We start from the raw sequence: 20,567 nt of genomic DNA, 5'->3' as shown, positions 1-20,567 counted from the left end.
GGGGGGGGGGGGGGAAGGAGTAAAGAAGAAAGGGAAGGGCATTGGAAAAAGGAAATTAAGAATGTGGAGGCGTCTGGCGTCTGGACCTAAAAATCTCTTCCCCTCTCTAATCCAACCAATCCCCTTTCCTTCATTCTCTCTAATTCCAAAAAATAGGGCTAATTTTTCCTTTAACAAACCCCTCTGTTAGTTATCTTCCTCCTTCCACTGCATTTCGCAAAACCCTAGTTTCTCCTTCTTCTTCTTCTTCTTCTTCTTCTTCTTCTTCTTCTTCTTCATCACTGTTTATACATACCCTAGACCTTTTCTCTGTCTCGCCTTTGCTGTTTGTTTCTTTGATTATTTCTTTACTTTGTTACAATGTCAGTCTCCGGTGGGGTTTCCATTGCCCGAATCCGTGGCGAGAATCGTTTCTATCATCCCCCTGCGATGCGGCGTCGTTTGCAGCAGCAGCAGCAGCAGCAGCAGCAGCAGCAACACCAGCAGAAGCAGAGCGCTTTGGATTCTAAGGACGTTGTGGCGGCTGCTTCTGCTAGGATCGATGACTTGGAGAAGAGGAGTGAGTTTGACGAGTGTCGTTCTTGGTCCACTCGCTCTGATTGCTCTGTTTCGGATCGTGGACTTGCTGATTCTACTAATTTGGATCGCTTCTTGGAGCAAACTACTCCCCTTGTTTTGGCTCATTGTATTCCGAAGGTAATCATTCGATGGGTCAAGCTAGTCTTTTTTTTTTTTTTTTTTTTTTCATGTTTCTGCTTTGGTTTTTTAGGTTAATTGTTAGACGTGGAGTTTTGAATTTGCTTGCTGGACTTAATAAGTACCTCATTGTGATGGAAATCGACATTTGTTTGTATGAACTACTGTTATGTTTGTAGAGAGCAATTGATCACGGTTCTTGCATTTATTAGGTCCAAAAGATGTTATGGTTAAGTTGGTTAATCTTGAGGAAGATGTTGGAATCTTCCCTTCGTTTTATGTTAATTCTCTTGATTTTTTTTAATAGATTTCTTTTCTATTATTCATAAGGCCCCTCCCTCGTCCCTTTTGTGCTTCTACATTGTCTTTGTGGTCACTATAACTAGCGTTAGTTTCTTCTTTTAATTTCCATATTTTTTGCTCCACTATGATATCGATTAAGAAGTTGTATATGGATTCTAGCTAAGTTGCTTTTCTTTAGAACCTGACTTTACTTCAATTTTTCAAATCATTAACTTACTCCTATAATTGGCCTTTTCGGCCCTCAACAGACGAGGCTGAGGGGATGGAGAACTCGTGAAGTCTCAGAGGCACCTCCTTATTTTGTGCTCGGGGATCTTTGGGAATCTTACAAGGAATGGAGTGCGTACGGAGCTGGTATCCCTCTATTGTTAAATGGTAGTGACTCAGTTGTACAGTACTATGTTCCATATCTGTCCGGCATTCAACTCTATATCTATCCATCAAAGTCCTCTGCCCTAAGGTGAGAAATTATCCATATAACACCATGTTCTTATTCTCTTCAGTTCTTGCAACATATTTTGTTAACTTCCCTTCTAGTTTCATGGCCTGAGATGTTTTTCAGTGTATTAAACTTGATAAGTTATGCATCTATGTGGTTTGTTTAGAAATAATAAGATTGTCCCTGACTACTATTTTGTTTGAGATATCAGGATTTGCTTAGATTACATTAATAGTAATGCTAGCTTCATTCTGACGACAGTTGATTGGATTACATTATTAGGAATGTTAGCTTCAATTAATATTGTCCAGGATCGTGCAATATGTAGATCTTTTTAATATTTAGGTTGCAAGGGTGTTATTGCCTTTGGATCTTCAATTGGGTTGAAATGGGGAAAGGTGGAGTGCCTTTTTATCTTGGGAAATTGTTTATATCATATACCACACTTCGTCTATGGTTGCTTCCTTGTTGAACACATCTTTGGGTTTAACAGTATATGCATATGCTTGGCTGTGTTGCCTGTTTGTTTCCTCTCTTTCCCACAAATTTTCCTTTTTTTTCACAAATCATTTGTGCTTGAAAAGATATCTGTTGTATGTCTTAAGATGTCGTCATCATTTCTCTTAGCACTAACCTATTTTTCTGTTAATCATTTCACTATCCTTTTGTCTTTCTTATTGAGCTTCATCCATTAATACTTTTCCTTACTAGCCATTTATATTTTCTAGATTGTGTCATTTATATAAAAAATGCCTTATTCTAAATTATATTTGCTTTAATATGGAAATGGTGTTATTGTTTTTTGAGCTGGTAAACGTGGCAATGTCATGGGTTTTCTGGGAAACGTCAATCGGTATTATTACGGGTGCTATTTATATTAAGTGTTGTCTGCAATTGGGTACACGGGAGTGGTTAGTGAATTTGTTATGTTATATTGTGTTTTGTAGTAGAAGGCGTGGTACAGATAGTGATGCTGAGTCTTCAAAGGAAACAAGTAGTGATGGAAGCAGTAATTGTGGGGCAGAAAAAAAAACCAAGGCCAATCTTCAGGATGAGTGTATTCAGGACTTAAGTATTTCAGGGTCACAGAGAGCTCTTCAAATGAATACACCTTCTGCCGAGTCATCGAGTGATGAAAGTGACTCTTGCTACCGTCATGGTCAGCTTGTATTTGAATACATGGAGCGTGATCCACCATTTTGTCGCGAACCATTAACCGATAAGGTTGGCGTGTTTTTATTTGGCTTTATTACACCCTCCCTCTTCATTTTAACTAACATTAACTTGCATTCAACAGATCAATATCCTTGCATCCCGTTTTCCTGAATTAAAGACATATAGGAGCTGTGATTTATCTCCTTCCAGTTGGATTTCTGTGGCATGGTATGTTTTGTCTCCTCTGGATTACATGCTATTATGATCGAATCTTTCAATCTGACATAGTTATTTGTTCTTTGAAGGTATCCCATTTATCGGATTCCCACGGGTCCAACCCTACAAAGTCTTGATGCTTGTTTCTTGACCTTCCACAATCTGTCAACAGCATTTCAAGGTATTTCCTCCTCGTTTTCTTCTGCATATAAATATATATGTCATCAAGCCATTCTTTGTGCTATTTTATGTTCTGCGTGCCTTTTGTTCTGTTTAGTTTAAAATCAGAATGTATTGCTTTTCAGTACAATTGATATCAATGGCTACATTCAACTAGTTAAGTATTATTATATTTTTTTATCACATTTAATAACCGTATTATGGAAAAACATCTGCTGTGACTAGAAGTCTCGAGTATTTTTCAATAAAGAAAAAAAAATGAAGAATGGAATTTTTGGTAATATTGTTGCAGAAAACCGAGGATAGTGTTTATTTCTTAGGAAAAGTTGCAATATGCCTATTTTGTAATAAAGTCATAGTCTACCATTGGCTTGTGCTATTAAGATTTTCATAAATTGCTTTTATAAGAAAGACGTTCATAAGAAGAACATTATCAAACGGGCAATCATGCCGTGTGTTTTGGAGCAGGCATCAGCTCTGATGGTTTGCAATTCCAATGGCCAAGAGTTAGAGAGGTGTACACTGCGGATTGCCCTCTCAAACTGCAGTTGCCAATATTTGGACTTGCTTCCTATAAGTTCAAACTTCCTTTTTGGAATTCGACTGGTACCGAGGAATGTTCAAAGGCTCAATCTTTGTGGCAAGATGCTGAATACTGGCTTAGGTTATTAAACGTGAACCATCCTGATTACAGATTTTTCTCATCTCATAGCTCATTCGGGAGATGATAAGGAAGGATATTGTGCATGATGCATTAATGTGAGGGGATTTAAGTCCAAAGAAACTCTCTTCTCCTGAATGTTGTGAAAGTTTATATGGCATCTTTGAGGGTTTTTTTTTTCTTTTTCTTTTTTGAATTTCTACTTGACCATATAAAGGGTTTTGTACAGGGAGAATGATGTTGATAGTAACATTGCGGTTGAAATGGGGATTGGCTTTAGGATAGTTGTTATTCTGGGAACGTCAATCCCCTATGGTATTAGTCTATTCTTCCATGTGTTGAGAAATGAGTGATGATCGGAATATCGGTGGTTGTGGACAGTGGAGAAACTGCTGTCAAGAACAACACCTCCATTCTTTTTTTTTCTTTTTTCTTTTTTCTTTTTTAACTTTAAATTGTGGGTTAGATTTGTAACTTTCACTGGCTCCACTATAATGATGAAAAGTATATCTAGCATGTTAACTACAATCTTTGCTGCATTAACAGAGTATTTAACAGTTCATGTGGTAATGTAATTGCTGCTCTGCTTTAAATCTCTGTTTTGCAATACATCTAATCTGCTTCCATATGATTTTAACTAATCTAGGCAGCATATTTATTCTGTATTGTCATATTAGTTCACTTTCTTTCCTAGCTGTGATTCCTTTATAGATATGTTGAACTTTGCCCCTTCAAAGTTTCAAAAGTAGTGATATCTAAACAAATAGACTTGCATCATTGTCATGGTGTCATGTGTAGGAGTTTGGAACTTAACAATGGCCCACCAGGTTTGAGATTGATATTTCAAGTTAGTGTAGGGTGGAGGTTTGGACTTTCATTTAGGTTGTGAATGTGAGCCATGTTGAATCTGGGCTGTACCATGTGGATAACTCTGATTTGAATACTTGTCCATGTGAGCTGAATTGTAAATTTGGTTGCATTTGATTGTGTTTAACAGGCTTTTAAAGATGTTATAAAGCATTTCATGTGCTTTTAGCGAACTTGCTTGTCTACCTTTCTTCCACTATGTTTAAGTGCTCTGCTTAAAATCTTCCTTTTCAAAATGGCATGTCTCAAATGCAATCTTAGTTTGAAAGAGACTTTACTTTTATCTAAGAAGAGGTTGTGGTATCACTCTCTTTCGTGTTTGTGTTCGTGTTCGTAGGTTAATTTTCCTATATATCTCAAGTAATAATGTCATCTTTTGGAACTTTCATACTCGAAAGAGAATTCAGTATTTTGTGACGAAGAATTGTCAATCCACCTCCCCTCCCCAATCTTCAATCAAACTTGTGTTTCTCAAGCATTGTGAAACTACATTGTTCTACGTCCAAAAGGTAACGACGATGTTTGTGGTTGGGCAAACCCTATCGTCTTGCACGTTGATTTCAAATGTGTGGCTATTGAAATAGAATGTATCTAGGAAAACTTGCGTGCCCTTTATGAACAAACTATTTGATAAGACTAACAGGGTGGAATTGACATTAGCTTTTATTCTATATTTCTCTCTCTTTACAAGTATACATATTTGATAACACTATATTTATTCATGAATAGAAGAACCAAAAGTAGTATTTGTTAAAATTTTATTTTTGTAGTTTAAATAATTCATATAGTAGAATTAACTTTTTTTTTTTATTATTATTTTTATCAGAAGTATTAATACGAACCTAGTTCAATTAGTTAATATAAACATCATAAACTAAAATGTCTAGGTTCAAATCACCAAACTTCTAGAAACAAAGATCTAAAATTGCACCAAAATGGATCCTAATCTAATTGATCAAATATTACATATTTCATAACCTCATTGAAATTATAAAATAAAATATCTCATTGTTACTACAATATATATATATATATATAAATAATTTACTCCCTTAACACGTAGCTCTCGTAGCTCAGTTGGTTAGAGCACCCGTTTAGTAAGCGGGAGGTCTTGAGTTCGACTCTCAACGAGAGCAAATAATTTATCTGTTCATTCTTATCCGACCTTTTTATTATTATAGTTCCATTTGGTGAGGCCCAAGCCCACCAAACAGAACCCTAAAAATGGGCCGAGCGTAAACACAACGACAAGTCGACAGAAATTAATTAATAATTGAGTTGGAGGGTAATGCATGGATTTATCACAAACATTACAACACTAAAAAGATTCCCCAAATCCCTTCTTGATGTTTGCAACTTAGAGGAGGAGAGTGCATGGCAACCCAATCATACCTCTTCTCCTCAATTTCAGAAATTTCTTGCATCATTGCTCACAACTTTCTAACATATTCTCCTTTTTCTCTCTTAATATAATTTACTATTTGATCCCACATTGATTAGAGAGAAAAACGAGAGTCAACGAAAACGTTAGGTTTCGAAGGAGAGTGGATTATGATATCTCACATCAGTTAGAGAGGTACTCCCCAGCAGACATGCTCACTATCTCAATTCGTACAAGACACTTTGATGAAATCAAAACCAAATCCACGAGAGCTTATACTCGATAAACTATCACACCCATGTAGAGGATCGTTATTCCTAACATATTTCCCAAAAACAAGATAATAACAAAATAAGTTCGAAAAATAGGAGCAATGAGAAGACCCACAAGCCACGAATGGTAATAATGGAGGATAAATGTGAAAAGAGTTCTAAATTTACCCATGTGAATTATGGCCCACGTCCCCATAAAGATAGGACCTTAGTCATCTAGCTCACGTGGGTTGAAGCCTTGCTAGTTCGAGTAAGACCACGTTTTTAATATCAATGGTCAAAGCTATTGAATCACTTAACTAGAACACAAGGTCCGAGAATGAATTTGTGACCATATTCAAAATTTTGAATGTTGTCACACTCAACGTCAACCTATTAGCTACACCACCAAAATACTTTACAAAAATTTTATGATCACGCTGCAGCTTATTCACGATAACACAATTTCCTTAAAATATGTAACGATTCAACTCAAAGATATTGTTGAAACAATTTTATTTGGAATATTTTAAAAATTTTATTTAATGATAAGGGATATATGGATATGGATGAACTTAAAAAAAAGTCCCAAAAAGAAAAAAGCTCACGTGTTGTTGACGTGGGCTTTAAACCACCTCCACGATCCCGCTCCAAATGGACGGCTGTGATGCAAAAAGAAAAGTACTAAATTGTCATTTTGCCCTTTTAGTCGAATAAATAAATAAATGGCCCTTTTTTATATGATAATTGCATTTTGGGTCCGCCCAGATGCACCGACTTAAAAGTTTAATAGACACGACCGCGTTGTGGGCGCACGTGCGTTGGAAGTGGGCCTAACAGTGATGTAAGGCGGCGGAGCCCAGCCCAAATAGTTCCACTTCGGCCCACTTTTCTTTTCCGTGTTATCGTGGGCCCCCATCTTGCCGAATTAGATCGTCCCACATGTCATCTTCAATTATTAATAATTTAATTTTAATATTCCATTAATTTTTTTAATTCGAAAAAACTAAACTCATAATTTAATTAAACCATCATAATTATTTTTTATAAACCGATAATTGTACTCTTAATTTATCCCGTCATTCATTTTATTGTATTACTATTTCCACGTCATGCCAAATCAACTAAATTATCTTAATTAAAAAATTGGAAGAAGTGGATAGTTGCCACGTGGAAAATGCAAAGTGGGTAAGTTTTGATCTGAAGTAAGTGAAAAAGAGGATTTGGAATTTAGTCAAAGTTGCATTTGTTGCCACGTGGCAAAGTTGTCCTAATCACCTGAAATCCAACTAAAAGCACTGCACGCGGCTCCCACTTTCTTTTAATACTCGCGCCCGCGCGTGGCCTTCTCTTCTCAAAAGCACAAATCTTCATTTTTTAATTAAATTTTAAACTTAAAAATGGTAATTAAAAAAACGTCTCTAATTTTTAAATTTTATATCATATTTTTTATCCAAAATTTATTAAATTAAATAAATAAATAATTTAAGGATTTATTTATTTAGAATTTAGAAAGTTTTATTGTTAACTTTAACATTTATTAATATAAAAATGGATTAAAAAAAGTGTTTTTTTTTTTTTTTATATTTTCAAGAGATTATATGAATTACTGTTGCTTTTATCAATCATTTAGCATATTCCTAGAAACTTGAACTAATAATAATAATTACAAAAATAAAATAAAAAAATAATAATTAAAATCGAGAAAATAGAATAAGAAACGAGATCGAATTCATTTCTAGTTATTTTATTAAGAACCGGGTCTAAAGATAATTGTATTATATCTTTACGAGCTAGAAAGTTTCGAGAGTTACGTAACCCAAGGATAACAATAAACATGTCTCATTTTTTTGTAGGGCCAAGTAAAAAAATATGTCGAGGATGAAGTATATATTATAATATTTGAAAGTAGAAATAATCCGGAAGAAAAAAGACGAAAAAAATGAATAACTTGAGTATAATTCAACTAACGTCTAATTTCACTTAAACAACGATCACATCAGAATTCAAAACAATGACATGACACAACTATAAAACATACAATTTTAATACTTTTAACAAAGACAGATTCTCTTTGAACGGATAAAATCGTAAAAGCGAGTTTGTTGGAGTTTATCTGATATATGGTAGATAGATGTTGACTAAGGACAAAAAGAAGAAAGAATACTCTCATACGTCAAAGATGCTTCCGTTTAGGTGGCCATCAAAACTTGGAGCTCAGGCTTATCTTAATCAGGATGTTTGTGGTCGTTCTATTCTGATAGTAATTTTGTTTTCTCTTATTTCCACGAAGAAAAGAGATCTCATACTGTCTAAGTGTATAAATCTTTTCGTAGCAGACACGTTTTAAAATTTTTGAAGGAAAATGTAAAGAAAATAATATTTACGGTCGGTAGACTCGAGTCGTGGGTTAACTTTAATCGTGTGTGAGGGGAGCTGGGTCCATTCTCCTAGGGGTGGCCCACTTTGAATAAAATATATTACAATAAACTAATGAACCACGAGCTCCTAAATAACAGAGAAATCGAGCACCAAGCAGAAACTGGGCTCTTCAACCGCTCTGCTCCAATCGCTCAGTGCTGCATATAAAAATTTCCATTTTAAACGCCCATTTTCCTTATTCTATCTCTGATTTCGGCTAATTTTTCCGAAGGGTGAAATGCAAGTATCTCGATTTTGGGTATTTGTATTGATCTCATTGGTTTAAGATTTGGGGTATTGAAGGGTAAATCTGAATCAAGTTGAGGGATCGATGTCTACGGCGAGTTCGAGCTCTGTAAGGAAAGCCGGGGAAGCTGTTCCCGACCAGTTTCCGGTCGGGCTTCGTGTTCTTGTTGTGGATGATGATCCGACCTGTCTTATGATCTTGGAGAAGATGCTTCGTATTTGCCGCTATGATGGTAAAATTTCTCAATCCCAAGTGATATAATTGTTGTTTTTAGGTTGTGGAACCTTTGAATCTGTGTTATTCACTTCGTTTCTGAAGTACGCATATGCGATATTGGTAGTTTGTTGGGTCTGCTGGTGAAATTACTGCCATTTCTGATATTGTTTGCTGCAGTTTCCTTGTTCCTTGAGTTTCAATTTGAGATTTGAGTGCCTTTTTGGTACTTAGGATTGGGATATAGTGTAACGGCCCTATTCTACGTCGGTTGGAGAGGAGAATGAAGCATTCCTTGTAAGGGTGTGGAAACCTCTCCATAATAGATGCGTTTTAGAATTATGAGGCTGACGACGATACGTAATGAGCTAAAGTGGACAATATCTACTAGTGGTAGGCTTGAACTGTTACAAATGGTATTAGAGACAGATACTGAGCAGTGTGGCAGCGAGGACGCTGGGCCTCTAAGGGGGTGGATTGTGAGATCTCTCATCGGTTGGAGAAGTGAACGAAACATTCCTTATAAGGGTGTGGAAACTTCTCCCTACTAGATGCGGCTTAAAACCGTGAGGCTGACGGCGATACATAACAGGACAAAGCGGGCAATATCTACTAGCGGTGGGTTTGAGCTATTATAAATGGTATCAGAGCTAGACACTGGACGGTGTGCTAGCGAGGACGCTGGCTCCTAAGGGGTGTGGATTGTGAGAACTCATATCAGTTGGAAAGGAGAATGAAGCATTCCTTATAAGGGTGTAGAAACTTCTCCCTAGTCGATGTGTTTTAAAACTGTGAGGTTGATGGCGATATGTAACAGGCTAAAGCGGACAATATTTGCTAGTGGTGGGCTTGAGCTGTTACAAATGGTATTAGAACCAGACACTGAACGGTGTGCTAGGGAGCATGCTAGCCCCTAAAGGGGAGGTGGATTGTGAAATCTCACATTGGTTGGAGAGGACAACGAAACATTTCTTATAAGGGTGTGGAAACTTCTCCCTAGTAGACGTGTTTTAAAACCGTGATGCTGACAGCAATACGTAATAGGCCAAAGCGGACAATATCTGATAGCGGTGGACTTGAGCTAATTTGCTCTAATTTTGACTCGTTTGCAGTACTCTTCTGAGTTGCCCATGTTTGGATTAGGGAACATGTTTATCAGGTTGTCTGTCTTTATCAGACACCGGAAGCTGTGTTATTAACGAACAAGTTGTCTGGTTTTTGAGTGTTTCAGTAACGAATTGTAGTCGAGCCGAGGATGCATTGTCTCTTCTCAGACGATACAAAAACGGGTTCGATATCGTTTTAAGCGATGTCCACATGCCAGACATGGATGGATTCAAACTTCTGGAATACATAGGATTAGAAATGGACTTGCCTGTAATCAGTAAGTTTTCAAATACTTAATACTGAATGATGTAGCTTAGCTTGATCAACTGGTTCCTAATGAGCTGACTTATGTAGTGATGTCAGTGGATGACGGGAAAAACGTCGTCATGAAGGGAGTAACTCATGGTGCTTGTGACTATTTAATAAAACCTGTTCGAATTGAAGCGATAAAGAACATATGGCAGCACGTTGTTCGTAAGCGGAAGAATGAATGGAAAGACTTGGAGCAATCAGGATGTGTCGATGATGTCGTCGATCGACAGCAGAAAACTAATGAAGATGCAGATTATTCATCGTCTGCTAATGAAGGGAGTTGGAAGAACTCAAAGAGGAGGAAGGAGGACGTAGAAGACGTCGAGGAGAGGGACGATTCATCGACCTTAAAGAAACCGAGGGTCGTTTGGTCCGTTGAGCTCCATCAACAGTTTATGGCTGCTGTTAATCAACTAGGAATTGATAGTATGGATTTTTCTCTCATCTTCTCTTGCACTCAATTAGTATCTGTTTTTGCTAACCTTTGTAAATTACAGAGGCCGTTCCGAAGAAGATACTCGAGTTGATGAATGTCCCTGGACTCACTAGAGAAAACGTTGCCAGCCACCTTCAGGTAAGGATCGCTGACCGTCTCGTTCGTTTTCATGAGCATTTATCTATAACTAAGCTGCACGTTTTATGTATAGAAATATCGTTTGTACCTGAGAAGAGTAAGTGGAATCACACAACACCAGAGTAATTTAAACAACACGTTCATGAGTGCCCAAGACGTGTTTGGCTCGTCGTTGAATGGTCTTGATCTTCGAACTCTCGCTGCTGCTGGTCAGCTCCAGCCACAAAGCCTTGCTACACTTCAAGCAGCTGGATTCGGTAGGTCTACAGTGAAATCGAGCATGCCTATGCCTCTTGTAGATCAAAGGAACCACATTTTTAGCTTCGAAAATCCGAAGTTGAGATTCGGTGACGAGCAACAGCAACATTTGAATGGTAGTAAATCGATGAATCTACTTCATGGAATCCCGACAACGATGGAGCCGAAACAGCTTGCTAATCTGCAGCAATCGGCGCAATCTCATGGGAATATGACAATGCAAGTTAGTGCACAAGGAAGCCAATCTAGCTCTCAACCACAAGCTAGAGCACAGATTCTCAAAGAAAGTACCTCAACGAGCGTAACGAGGCTTCCACCGACATCGCAGCAGCCAATTTTGCCGAATGGAACGGCCAGTGGAGGGTACAGTGTAGTTTCACCAGCCTCAACAATGTTAAATTTCCCCGAATTTCCCGGTAATAGTTTTCCTCTTCAAAGTACCCCAGGAATGTCGAGTGTCGTACCAAAGGGAAGATTCCCAGACGACGTTAACTCGAACATTAATCGATCGGAAGGTTTTGTGCCAAACTATGATATGTTCAGGGACCTGCATCCTCAGAAGCCCCATGATTGGGACTTGCAACATGTCGGTGTGACGTTTGATATGTCTCAAGGTAGTCTCAACGTTCCATCCTCAGCTTTCGCTCACCAAGGGTATGCTGCCTCTAGCCAACAAAATGGACAAAACAGAAACGCATCTACTGCAGGCAAGGCCATGTTCTTGTTGGACAAACGAAGTGACAATGGGAACGAACAAAGTATAAGCCAACAACTCGACCCTCGTTTCGTCGATGGTTCAGTGAGAGTCAAAGCTGAAAGAGCTCCTGATACAAGCAGTCAGACCGACCTTTTCTCTGAACACTTCGGACCAGAGGACCTAATGAGTGCAGTTCTTAAGCAGGTTAGACCGCAGTACCGTCCTGGCATTCCTAAGACGAAACTCGGGAAGTTTAAGGTTGTTTTTATTAATGATGTGGTAAATGTTTTATTTGACAGCAACAGGGGAGCATTGCAGCAGCTGAAAGTGAACTGGAATGGATGTTTCATCATAACACTCCTGTTTAGAATGTTGCTGTAGCTTGCAGGCAGACCATTTAGACAGATCATTGTATATGTGCAGATTCTTTCCACTGCTTCCTCGGAGAGACTAGCTTGAGTCGGCTATTACTGCCGTGTTCTTGATGCACGGAATCGAGATTTTTGATGCAGTTGCAGGTTTTCGAATCCCCTTTATGACTAACTTACTGAAATAACACGTTCGAAGCAAATGCAGTTCACTTCCATGTACATATTTGGTTAGCCTTCTGTGCTCGTAAAATTTTGAGATTGTCGTTGATACGTCGTTGCTATTGATCTTTGTCTTTCAGTTTCAGCCATTTTCTTGTCGTTTTTTAGGTATATAGGCTCGAGTTACATATACGTGTGTTGAAAACTTGCTGCATAATAAGAAAGCAATGAGATTTGTGCCCAAATATAGACTCTATCCAATATTTACCTCAACAAACTGATAATATAACAAACACTACAAAACTTCAAAAGCTCAAGAAAATACAGGCCATGAGAATCCCTCAAAGAATGAAAAAATGTACAGCAGCTACAAGACGATGTGATCAATCCCCGTCTCACTATTTCCTGGTTATTGCTGTATGAACAAGAACACGAATCCTAGCATTAGGATGCTCGGAATGAACCGAGCTAAGTTTCTTCGGCTGTTGTTGGCAGGGAGTATTTTAGGAAGCAAGCATTCCTCCCCATTGAAGAACACCTTGGTGGGGAACCCATCTCCGGCAGCCATGTTAAGACCTTGTATGTTCTTCTTTGTGAATGAGATTACGGATTGCTGTTTTCCAGGTACGCGCGGATCCTTAGCTGGGTTCACTCCATCTGTTTCTCCGACAAGATAGTTTAGTCCGAGATGACCCTGCATAAAGATAGTACTGTTCGAACCATCCAATTCCAAGGTCGTTGCGTTGAGAGAGTACATTGCCTGGAAGCCAGGTGCTGCTTTCTTCATCTGAACTGCAGCAAACCAATCTGCAAAGTTCACTTCTCCCCAGTTGAAGAGAGTGATCCTCGCACTCCATCCGTCTCTATAATCGGTATACAAATGCCAGTTGATACTAACTCCGCAGTTATCCGAACAAGGCATCGGGTTTGGAACCGGGAAATGTTTAAGACCAGCCCAAGCAATAGCCATAGCAGTCCTATTCTCAAAAGGCACGAGAAGAGCTTCAGCTGGGAGTAGCATTACAGGGGAGGTAGCATTACATGTACGAGCAGAGTTAAGCGAGCATCCACAAGCACACGTTCTGCACGGGATGACAGATTCATTGTAGTACGACGAAAACGAAACACAGCACTTTGGGATGTCCTTCTTTACATGTGTAATATTGCAAACAATCTGCCAACTAACCACCGCAGTCGAATTCAACGGTAAACCACTCGAGTCAGGGAATTCGCTAGGACTTACTCTCACTGGCTGACCACATTTATATGCCGGGTTAAGAACGCCACTGATCTGCCAATTTTGAGGTGGTGTAATCTGAGATCTATTAAGATCTGGTGGCATTTTAAGCACTTGCATCTGAAATGCAGAAATCGACTTGCTCGGGTCCATATGCGATGGCAAGAGCGTCCCATTTCGACAGCAGAACGGGATCAACCCGAGAGTGGTGTCGTTAGCCTTAGTTGGAGGTAAATCAACAATGGTAGGCCTTCTTTTACAACTTAATACATTGAAAAAGTCTAAATCCCTATAGTAAGTGCCTTGTCTACCAAAAATGCATTCAGTAGAATCAACAACAGAAGGATAAGCACCTTTCATTGAATAGATAAACTCATCCCTCATCCAATCCCAGCTCAATTTCCAATAATCAAGACGACCAAGAGGATTGTGGTTAGAAATTGTGACTTGTGCCCAGTAACTTGAATCATATGTTCTTGTCACATCATACATGATCGTTAGATCGCCATTTTGACGAGCTAAGAACACTTCACTGGTTGTGATGTTTGTTTTAACGCGTGGATCGGGTGAGCAACAGACGTGCATTTCACTCTTTCCTGATATTTTGTGAAATGAAGTTCAAACTTGCAGGCGGAATCAAAGAAGAAGAAAGAAAGCTTCCAAAACCCCCAAGAAATGAAAACCCACCAATAGCTAATCGAACTCCCAATCATAAACAAACTCACTGTGAAACTAAGCAGATACCCAGATTGTAAAATTTAGCAACTACTCAGGAACTGATAAGAAACTACCAAAAATTGAATAAGCCACCAGAATCTAGCCTTGTATAAACAACATTGCTAAAGCATAATGAGCAGAAAGAAACCCAGATTTTGTATGATTATCCCCTTAATTGTGGGAGTCTCCTAATAATTCTCCCATTAAATAAAGTACACTATAGAGCCTTCCTTGAGTATTATGGAGCCCTCGAACAGCCCCTCCTTAGTTGAGGCCCGACTCCTTTCTCTGGAGCCCTCGAACAAATTATACCCTTGGTTCAAAACTTGAGTCATTTTGACTACACTTTCAAAGGTCCCAACTTTTTTGTTCGACGTTTGAAAATTCTATTGGCATGGCTAAGTTAAGGGCAAGGATTTAATACCATGTTAGAAATCACGACTCTTCACAATAATCTGATATTGTCTACTTTTAGCACAAGCTCTCATGGTTATACTTTAGTTTCCTAAAGGACTTCATATGAATGAAGATATATTTCTTACTTATAAACTCATGATCACAGCTAAAACGAGTAGAATCGGGATAGAAACAGCAGACATAAGGGATAAATCAGCAGAAACCAGAGAGGCAGGGGGGGAGTACCTTGTAGAATTGGCTTGGTGCAGAGATATCCATCATTGGCAAGAGATATATTGGAAGGCATCGGATTATTCGGAGGGGCAACCCCAAATTGGGTCCCAAGTAACTTGACTTGGACCTGCATCTGAGTGAAATCCCCAGCAGTTTCAATGGCCGTCTTCAAGTTACTCATCGGAAAACCAGCAAAGACGGTCCCATTACCAACGTTACCAGGGATAGAATTACCATCGGCGAGGACGGCGCCGGAGGCCGAAACCAAGAACTCATCGTGTTGAAACCCTACAAAAACCTTCCAAGACTTGAGCTCCTGAAGACCGTTGTTGAGAATCGAGAGAGTGGACTCGAATCGGTAAGGCTGGCGTGCCATAACAGTGAGATTTGGGGGAAGCTTGGCTCCTTGGTTGAAACTGTAGGACAAGAAGATGCCATTGCAAGAATCGGCGGCGGGAGGCGGAGCTTTCTCAGTTGGCTGAGAAATCGAAAAGGGTATGGTCGTAAAGATGATTAAGAAGATCAGATCGGCGACGGCGACGGCCATGATTTTGGGCTTCTGGGGTTCTGTGGATTTGAAAATAATGGCGGTTTCTGATCTGTTCAAAAGGAATTCGGCAAAAAGCACGAACTAGTGGGGAGACTGTCCGTTGAAAACAGTCTTTTTCTTATGTTCTTTTGGGTTATTTTTCAAAAAAATGAATCACCTTTCAATTCAACAATTTAAGAACCCTAAATTAGAGTCTACCTTTTGATTAGGATTTTGCGATTATTCCAAATATTATACCCTTTTCGTCGTTTCGCTCATTCCATTCAGCAAGTTGTTCTTTTAGAGGTACGACCTCCACATAGCATTGTTTACGAAATATTTAAAATAAAACTTTTAATACATATTAGACATGTCATGCATGCAGTGACAACCTTATTTTTAACAAAAAAAAAAAAATCGTTTAAAGGTCGGTCAAGAATATATACCCAGCCCACAACCAAACCAAAACTCGAACATAAACTTCCACCCATGAGTTTCAAAATATTAGGGTGTGGCCCTCTAACCGAGAAACCAAATAATTATTTTTGAACGTTAAAAACCGTTACAAATTTTAAAATTTAAAATCTAAATGGTTCCTTTTTAATTCAATGGTTGGTGCCAAATTGTCCCTTTAGGAGCGTAGTTGAGTTGGTGAGTTGGGACCTAACGTGTCTTTTTTTGTCATTTCACTATCAAATAATCCCTTTAACTTGTGTTGGACAAATTATAATAACAAAAGAAAAGACATTAATAACTGTTTGTTAATGACTTTATTTTCCTATTTTTAATGATTAGTTTTTTCTTTTCTTAAAATTTTATTTATTTAATCTTATTTTTAAAAAATATTTTTATAATTTTTGTCAAATTTCAAACCACGTGTATAACTATTAAAAATATATATCTTTATTTTTCGAAACTTAATTTAAATTTGTCTAACATAAAATAAGAAAAATAATTATATATATTAATTGTCGTTATTATTTATATTAATGAATAATTTAAACTACATTTACCTCAGTAAAAAAGTTTAATTATAATTAAAAATTAATAACGGTAATAACACAAAGAGAAGGAGTAAAGCTAAAGGTTCTTTTGTTACATAGCCTTTTTTTTTTTAATTTAAAATAATTTAGTGGCATAATCTAAATTATATATTTGAATGATTTTTAATTTGTATTTATTTATTTATTTATTTATTTGGGAAAAAGAAAAATATTTTAAAGTGAAAGCACTTAAAAAGTACTTTTATAAGTATTTTTAGAATTTTAAATTTATATTAAAGAAGCATTTGCTATATTTATGAAACAAACACAGGGACATTAATAATTACCCTTCCTATTTTCACTTAAATCCAATTCATTATTAAAAAAATTATTTAAATATTATTTTGTAAAATTCCATTTTAACATATTTATTTGGTTTCGTGTATTTTTAGATTTAATTTTCAAAATTCATGCATTAAAATCCTAAAAAGACCAAAATTAAATAAAAATCTTGACACGGAGGATTGAAGCCCACGTGGCAGTTGCGTCTTTGTTACGTCTAGTAGTGTGAAATAATAATAATAATAATTGGGCACCCAACCCGACACCGTCACTTTGTTTAATTCCACTCCATGTTTTACTATTTCCACTCCCATATATATATATATATATTTATTTATTTATTTTTACTTTCACACGCTTTCCCTTCGCTACATTATCCCACGTGTAAAACTCCCACCTCTTAAAATCATTTTTTAATTGATTAAAATATTATTTTACTAAAAATATTATTCATCTTGTTTAACATCCAAAGTTCAAATTACTAAAAAAAAAATGTTAAATTAATTATATTATTGAAGTTTGGAGTAAATTTATTATGTATAAAAATTAATCAATTTATTAATCTTTCATGTAATTATAAATACAATAATATAATTTAATAAAAAACAAAAATTTAAAATTGAATAAATAATAATAATATTTTAGTAATTTTATATAATAAAAAAAATTGAGAGCAAAAAGGATAGATTCCTTTCAGTTCAGCCTTCCATTCCACCTTAACTAAATACGGCTATTAAAACGTGTCGGCTTCGGTCCTTTTACTTTCACTTATTTTAAATTTAACCCCTCAATTTCATCTTAATTCATAATCAAGCCCATAAAAATAATAAAATAATCTCCACTGTTCCCAAAAACCACTTAGCTTCACTTAATTCACTTCTCTTCTTCAGTTTCCCTAAAAAATAAAAAACCAATTCCGATTCCGATTCCGATTCTCTCTCTCCTCCGACAATGGAAACTGCCATTTCTCTGAAATTTTTCATCTCTCTCACGGCGGTTCTCCTCAGTTTTACGGCAGGATTTTCGTCCCTTCCGACGGCCGACCGCCGCACTCTCGCCGGCGCTAAATACCAAATCGAATGCACAATGTGCTCTGCTTGTGACAATCCCTGCGGCCAGTATCTGTCTCCACCACCTCCTCCGCCGTCCCCTCCTCCATCCATCGACTGCCCACCACCACCTTCTCCCCCCAGCTCCGGTACCTACTATTACTCTCCTCCGCCACCTCCATCTCAACCCACCTACACATACTCCTCCCCGCCGCCGCCGCCTGGCAACTACGGACCGAGCGGGTACTACCAACCGCCTCCGTACAGTAACTACCCGGCCCCCCCACCGCCGAACCCGATTGTACCGTATTTCCCATTCTATTTTCACACTCCGCCACCGGGCTCCGCCGCTGCCGGCCGTTTGACGAACTCTTGGGCTTGCTCTGTTCTTACTGTTCCTCTGTTTTTCTTCTTACTTGCTTTGTTTTAAATGCAAATAGCAGAGCACAGAAACTTGCAATAATGGCGGATTTTGCAGATCTAGGAAATTGATGGAGCAAAAAACGGGAGAGATTGAAAAAAAGGGGTTTCGATCTTCAGGAATTTCCGGTAATGAAAGTTTTCTCATCCAAAAATCGCCCAGAATCTCCTCCTTTCTAACTCCATTGTTATTTGAATCGATTTGTAAATCTGCTCAAAATATATAAATCATATGTGTTTTTACTTGTATTCTTAATTCAATTCGTCCAAGGAACAACAAAAACAAAATTGTATGTATCAAATCTCTCGTTGTTTATGTTTGTGATTTCAATTAGTGTTGAACAACTGAATAATATATTCTTTTTCTCTGATGTTCTTCATTTGTTCATCAATGGCGGATCTGGGTCCATTTGTTTCTGTCTGTTAATGGTCGAAATTAACGAAAAGCAAAAGTTTAGTGGCTGGAATTCTCGTTTCTCACACTGATTTAGCTCCTTTTACAATATTATTATTCACAAATGTCGTGTTCTTTATATTTTAACAAACCCTTGAATCATGGTCCAACATGTTTTTGCTTGTTTCATTTTCTAGAACAAAAATTCAAACATGTTTGACTAGCTTGTAAATCGCTCATGTTCTTGTGTTTTGTTTTATTAATTTAGATTACTTGAACATTTATAAGATTAATCATTCAATTATGAAGTTTAGGGTAACCATTTAAACATCTGACCTCTCAATATATTATGTTCATGGCGTTACCTCGAGACGTTCCCAAGTGATTTGTTAGCTTACTCTAACTAATTCGTTTCGTTCATATATAGCTCTACGTGGCTTTAAACTTCTATCGAGAAGGTTATTTCGATACTTCTCCTTGGGATCTGTTTTCTTTTGATCGTATCTCATGACTCTCTCGTAGTCGTGTTTGTTTGTTTTTGTGTATATATATATATATATTTTGAAATATTTGATTAAAAAGAAAAGAACAAAATCAAACCGACGAGAATCTTGAAAGATCCATCTTTTGGGTAAAAAGCAAATCAACGGTCTCTCTTTTTCCAATTAATAATTACAGAATTCTTTGAAATTAAATTTTAGAAAAATTTTAAACTTTTTTAATGGCATTAATTAATGAAGTAAGTAAGTAAATAAATATTTATTTTATTATAATTCATAGTTGCATGTGCAAGTGCAACCATAAAGCCAAACGCCTTCTTTTTTGTATAAAAAAGGGTCCATTCTAAAAAAGTTGCACCTTTTTTTTTGTCGATTTGCGTTCCGATGACCAAACTTAATCTGAACCGTTGGATTAATTTTACCTTAATTCACTCATTAATTTTAATAAATGTTATTTAGTTTTTAAAATAGCTCCCGGATTTGTCTAAATTCTATAAAATTGCATATAAAATATATATTTTTATAATAATTAGGTTTTTTTTTTGTGGATAATTTCTTACACAAAAATCTATTCTAAAATTTAAAATAAACTAAATTAATTTTAAAAAATACTTCTAAAACTTTATACTTTATTCAAAAAAAAAATATTTTATATTTTAAATTTAAAAAATCATTAATATATTTTAACTTTTTAAAAACTTTTTAAAAAAATTTGAAAAATACCTTATTTTAAATAAACTTTCAAAACTAATATTAAAACATTTAAACTTTTTTTATAATAAAAAAATGAAGAATAATTTATTTGAGGTAGATAGACAATTTTGGTCCATATTAAAAGTTAAGGTATTAATGTTAATTTAAAAATTGTGGATATTTTTTAAACATAGTATTAACTCTCAGTATATTAGGATATTTTTTAAACATTTTTTAAATAAAATAATATATATTTCCGTCTCTATCTAAGATATTTTTTAGAATTTTTGGAAATTTATGAGTGATATTAAAATTTCTAAAAATCGAAAAAATAAATAAAGTTTAAAATATATTTTTTATTGTTTAAACATTAAAATAAAATAGGATGAAATTGTAAACAGAAGAAAAAACAGATTGGGAAGGGCATTTAATGTAATTGTAAATATGGAAGGGACAAGGACAAGGCGTGGGGACAGGATTAGCTGGATCGCACGCACTGTGATGTGTGGTGCACCTTTTTTTAAAATGGGTATCCAATGAGTTTTTTCTTTTCTTTTTTATTTAA

The 20,567-nt window shown here is 36.6% G+C and overlaps 4 protein-coding genes and 1 non-coding gene across 6 annotated transcripts; 4 read left to right on the top strand and 1 right to left on the bottom strand.

Moving 5' to 3' along the window:
* Positions 1-52: 52 nt before the first annotated feature.
* On the top strand, positions 53-5,012 carry LOC111479394. 2 transcript variants are annotated; one of them, XM_023124034.1, is made up of 6 exons: positions 53-696; positions 1,248-1,459; positions 2,386-2,662; positions 2,736-2,821; positions 2,899-2,990; positions 4,855-5,012. In XM_023124034.1, the coding sequence occupies exons 1-6, from the start codon at positions 361-363 to the stop codon at positions 4,857-4,859; spliced, it is 1,008 nt and encodes a 335-aa protein (XP_022979802.1). In that variant the 5' UTR covers positions 53-360; the 3' UTR covers positions 4,860-5,012. The 2 variants fall into 2 exon arrangements, with proteins under 2 accessions (XP_022979802.1, XP_022979801.1); XM_023124033.1 differs by lacking the exon at positions 4,855-5,012 and adding an exon at positions 3,458-4,219 and having other exon boundaries at positions 54-696.
* A 567-nt stretch (positions 5,013-5,579) lies between these two features.
* TRNAT-AGU lies at positions 5,580-5,653 on the top strand. The gene has a single exon. It is a non-coding gene; the product is annotated as a tRNA-Thr (tRNA).
* Positions 5,654-8,648: 2,995 nt separating this feature from the next.
* LOC111479355 (two-component response regulator ARR2-like) lies at positions 8,649-12,748 on the top strand. Its single transcript, XM_023123963.1, has 7 exons — positions 8,649-8,814; positions 8,891-9,049; positions 10,262-10,414; positions 10,492-10,875; positions 10,947-11,023; positions 11,097-12,182; positions 12,278-12,748. Exons 2-7 carry the CDS (start codon positions 8,902-8,904, stop codon positions 12,344-12,346), a joined length of 1,917 nt encoding a protein of 638 aa, XP_022979731.1. The 5' UTR covers positions 8,649-8,814; positions 8,891-8,901; the 3' UTR covers positions 12,347-12,748.
* LOC111479351 (COBRA-like protein 7) lies at positions 12,705-15,752 on the bottom strand. The gene is made up of 2 exons (XM_023123957.1): positions 15,105-15,752; positions 12,705-14,341 (listed from the first exon to the last, which is right to left on the bottom strand). Exons 1-2 carry the CDS (start codon positions 15,637-15,639, stop codon positions 12,918-12,920), a joined length of 1,959 nt encoding a protein of 652 aa, XP_022979725.1. The 5' UTR covers positions 15,640-15,752; the 3' UTR covers positions 12,705-12,917.
* Positions 15,753-17,776: 2,024 nt separating this feature from the next.
* On the top strand, positions 17,777-18,703 carry LOC111479480 (leucine-rich repeat extensin-like protein 6). Its single transcript, XM_023124176.1, has one exon. The coding sequence runs from the start codon at positions 17,898-17,900 to the stop codon at positions 18,423-18,425; it is 528 nt and encodes a 175-aa protein (XP_022979944.1). The 5' UTR covers positions 17,777-17,897; the 3' UTR covers positions 18,426-18,703.
* The last annotated feature ends 1,864 nt before the right edge of the window (positions 18,704-20,567 follow it).

Source organism: Cucurbita maxima, unplaced genomic scaffold, assembly GCF_002738345.1.
Source record: "Cucurbita maxima cultivar Rimu unplaced genomic scaffold, Cmax_1.0 Cma_Scf00005, whole genome shotgun sequence".
Classification (NCBI taxonomy): domain Eukaryota; kingdom Viridiplantae; phylum Streptophyta; class Magnoliopsida; order Cucurbitales; family Cucurbitaceae; genus Cucurbita; species Cucurbita maxima.
The sequence above is the reverse complement of the archived record's forward strand: the minus strand, read 5'-3'. Positions and strand labels throughout refer to the sequence as shown.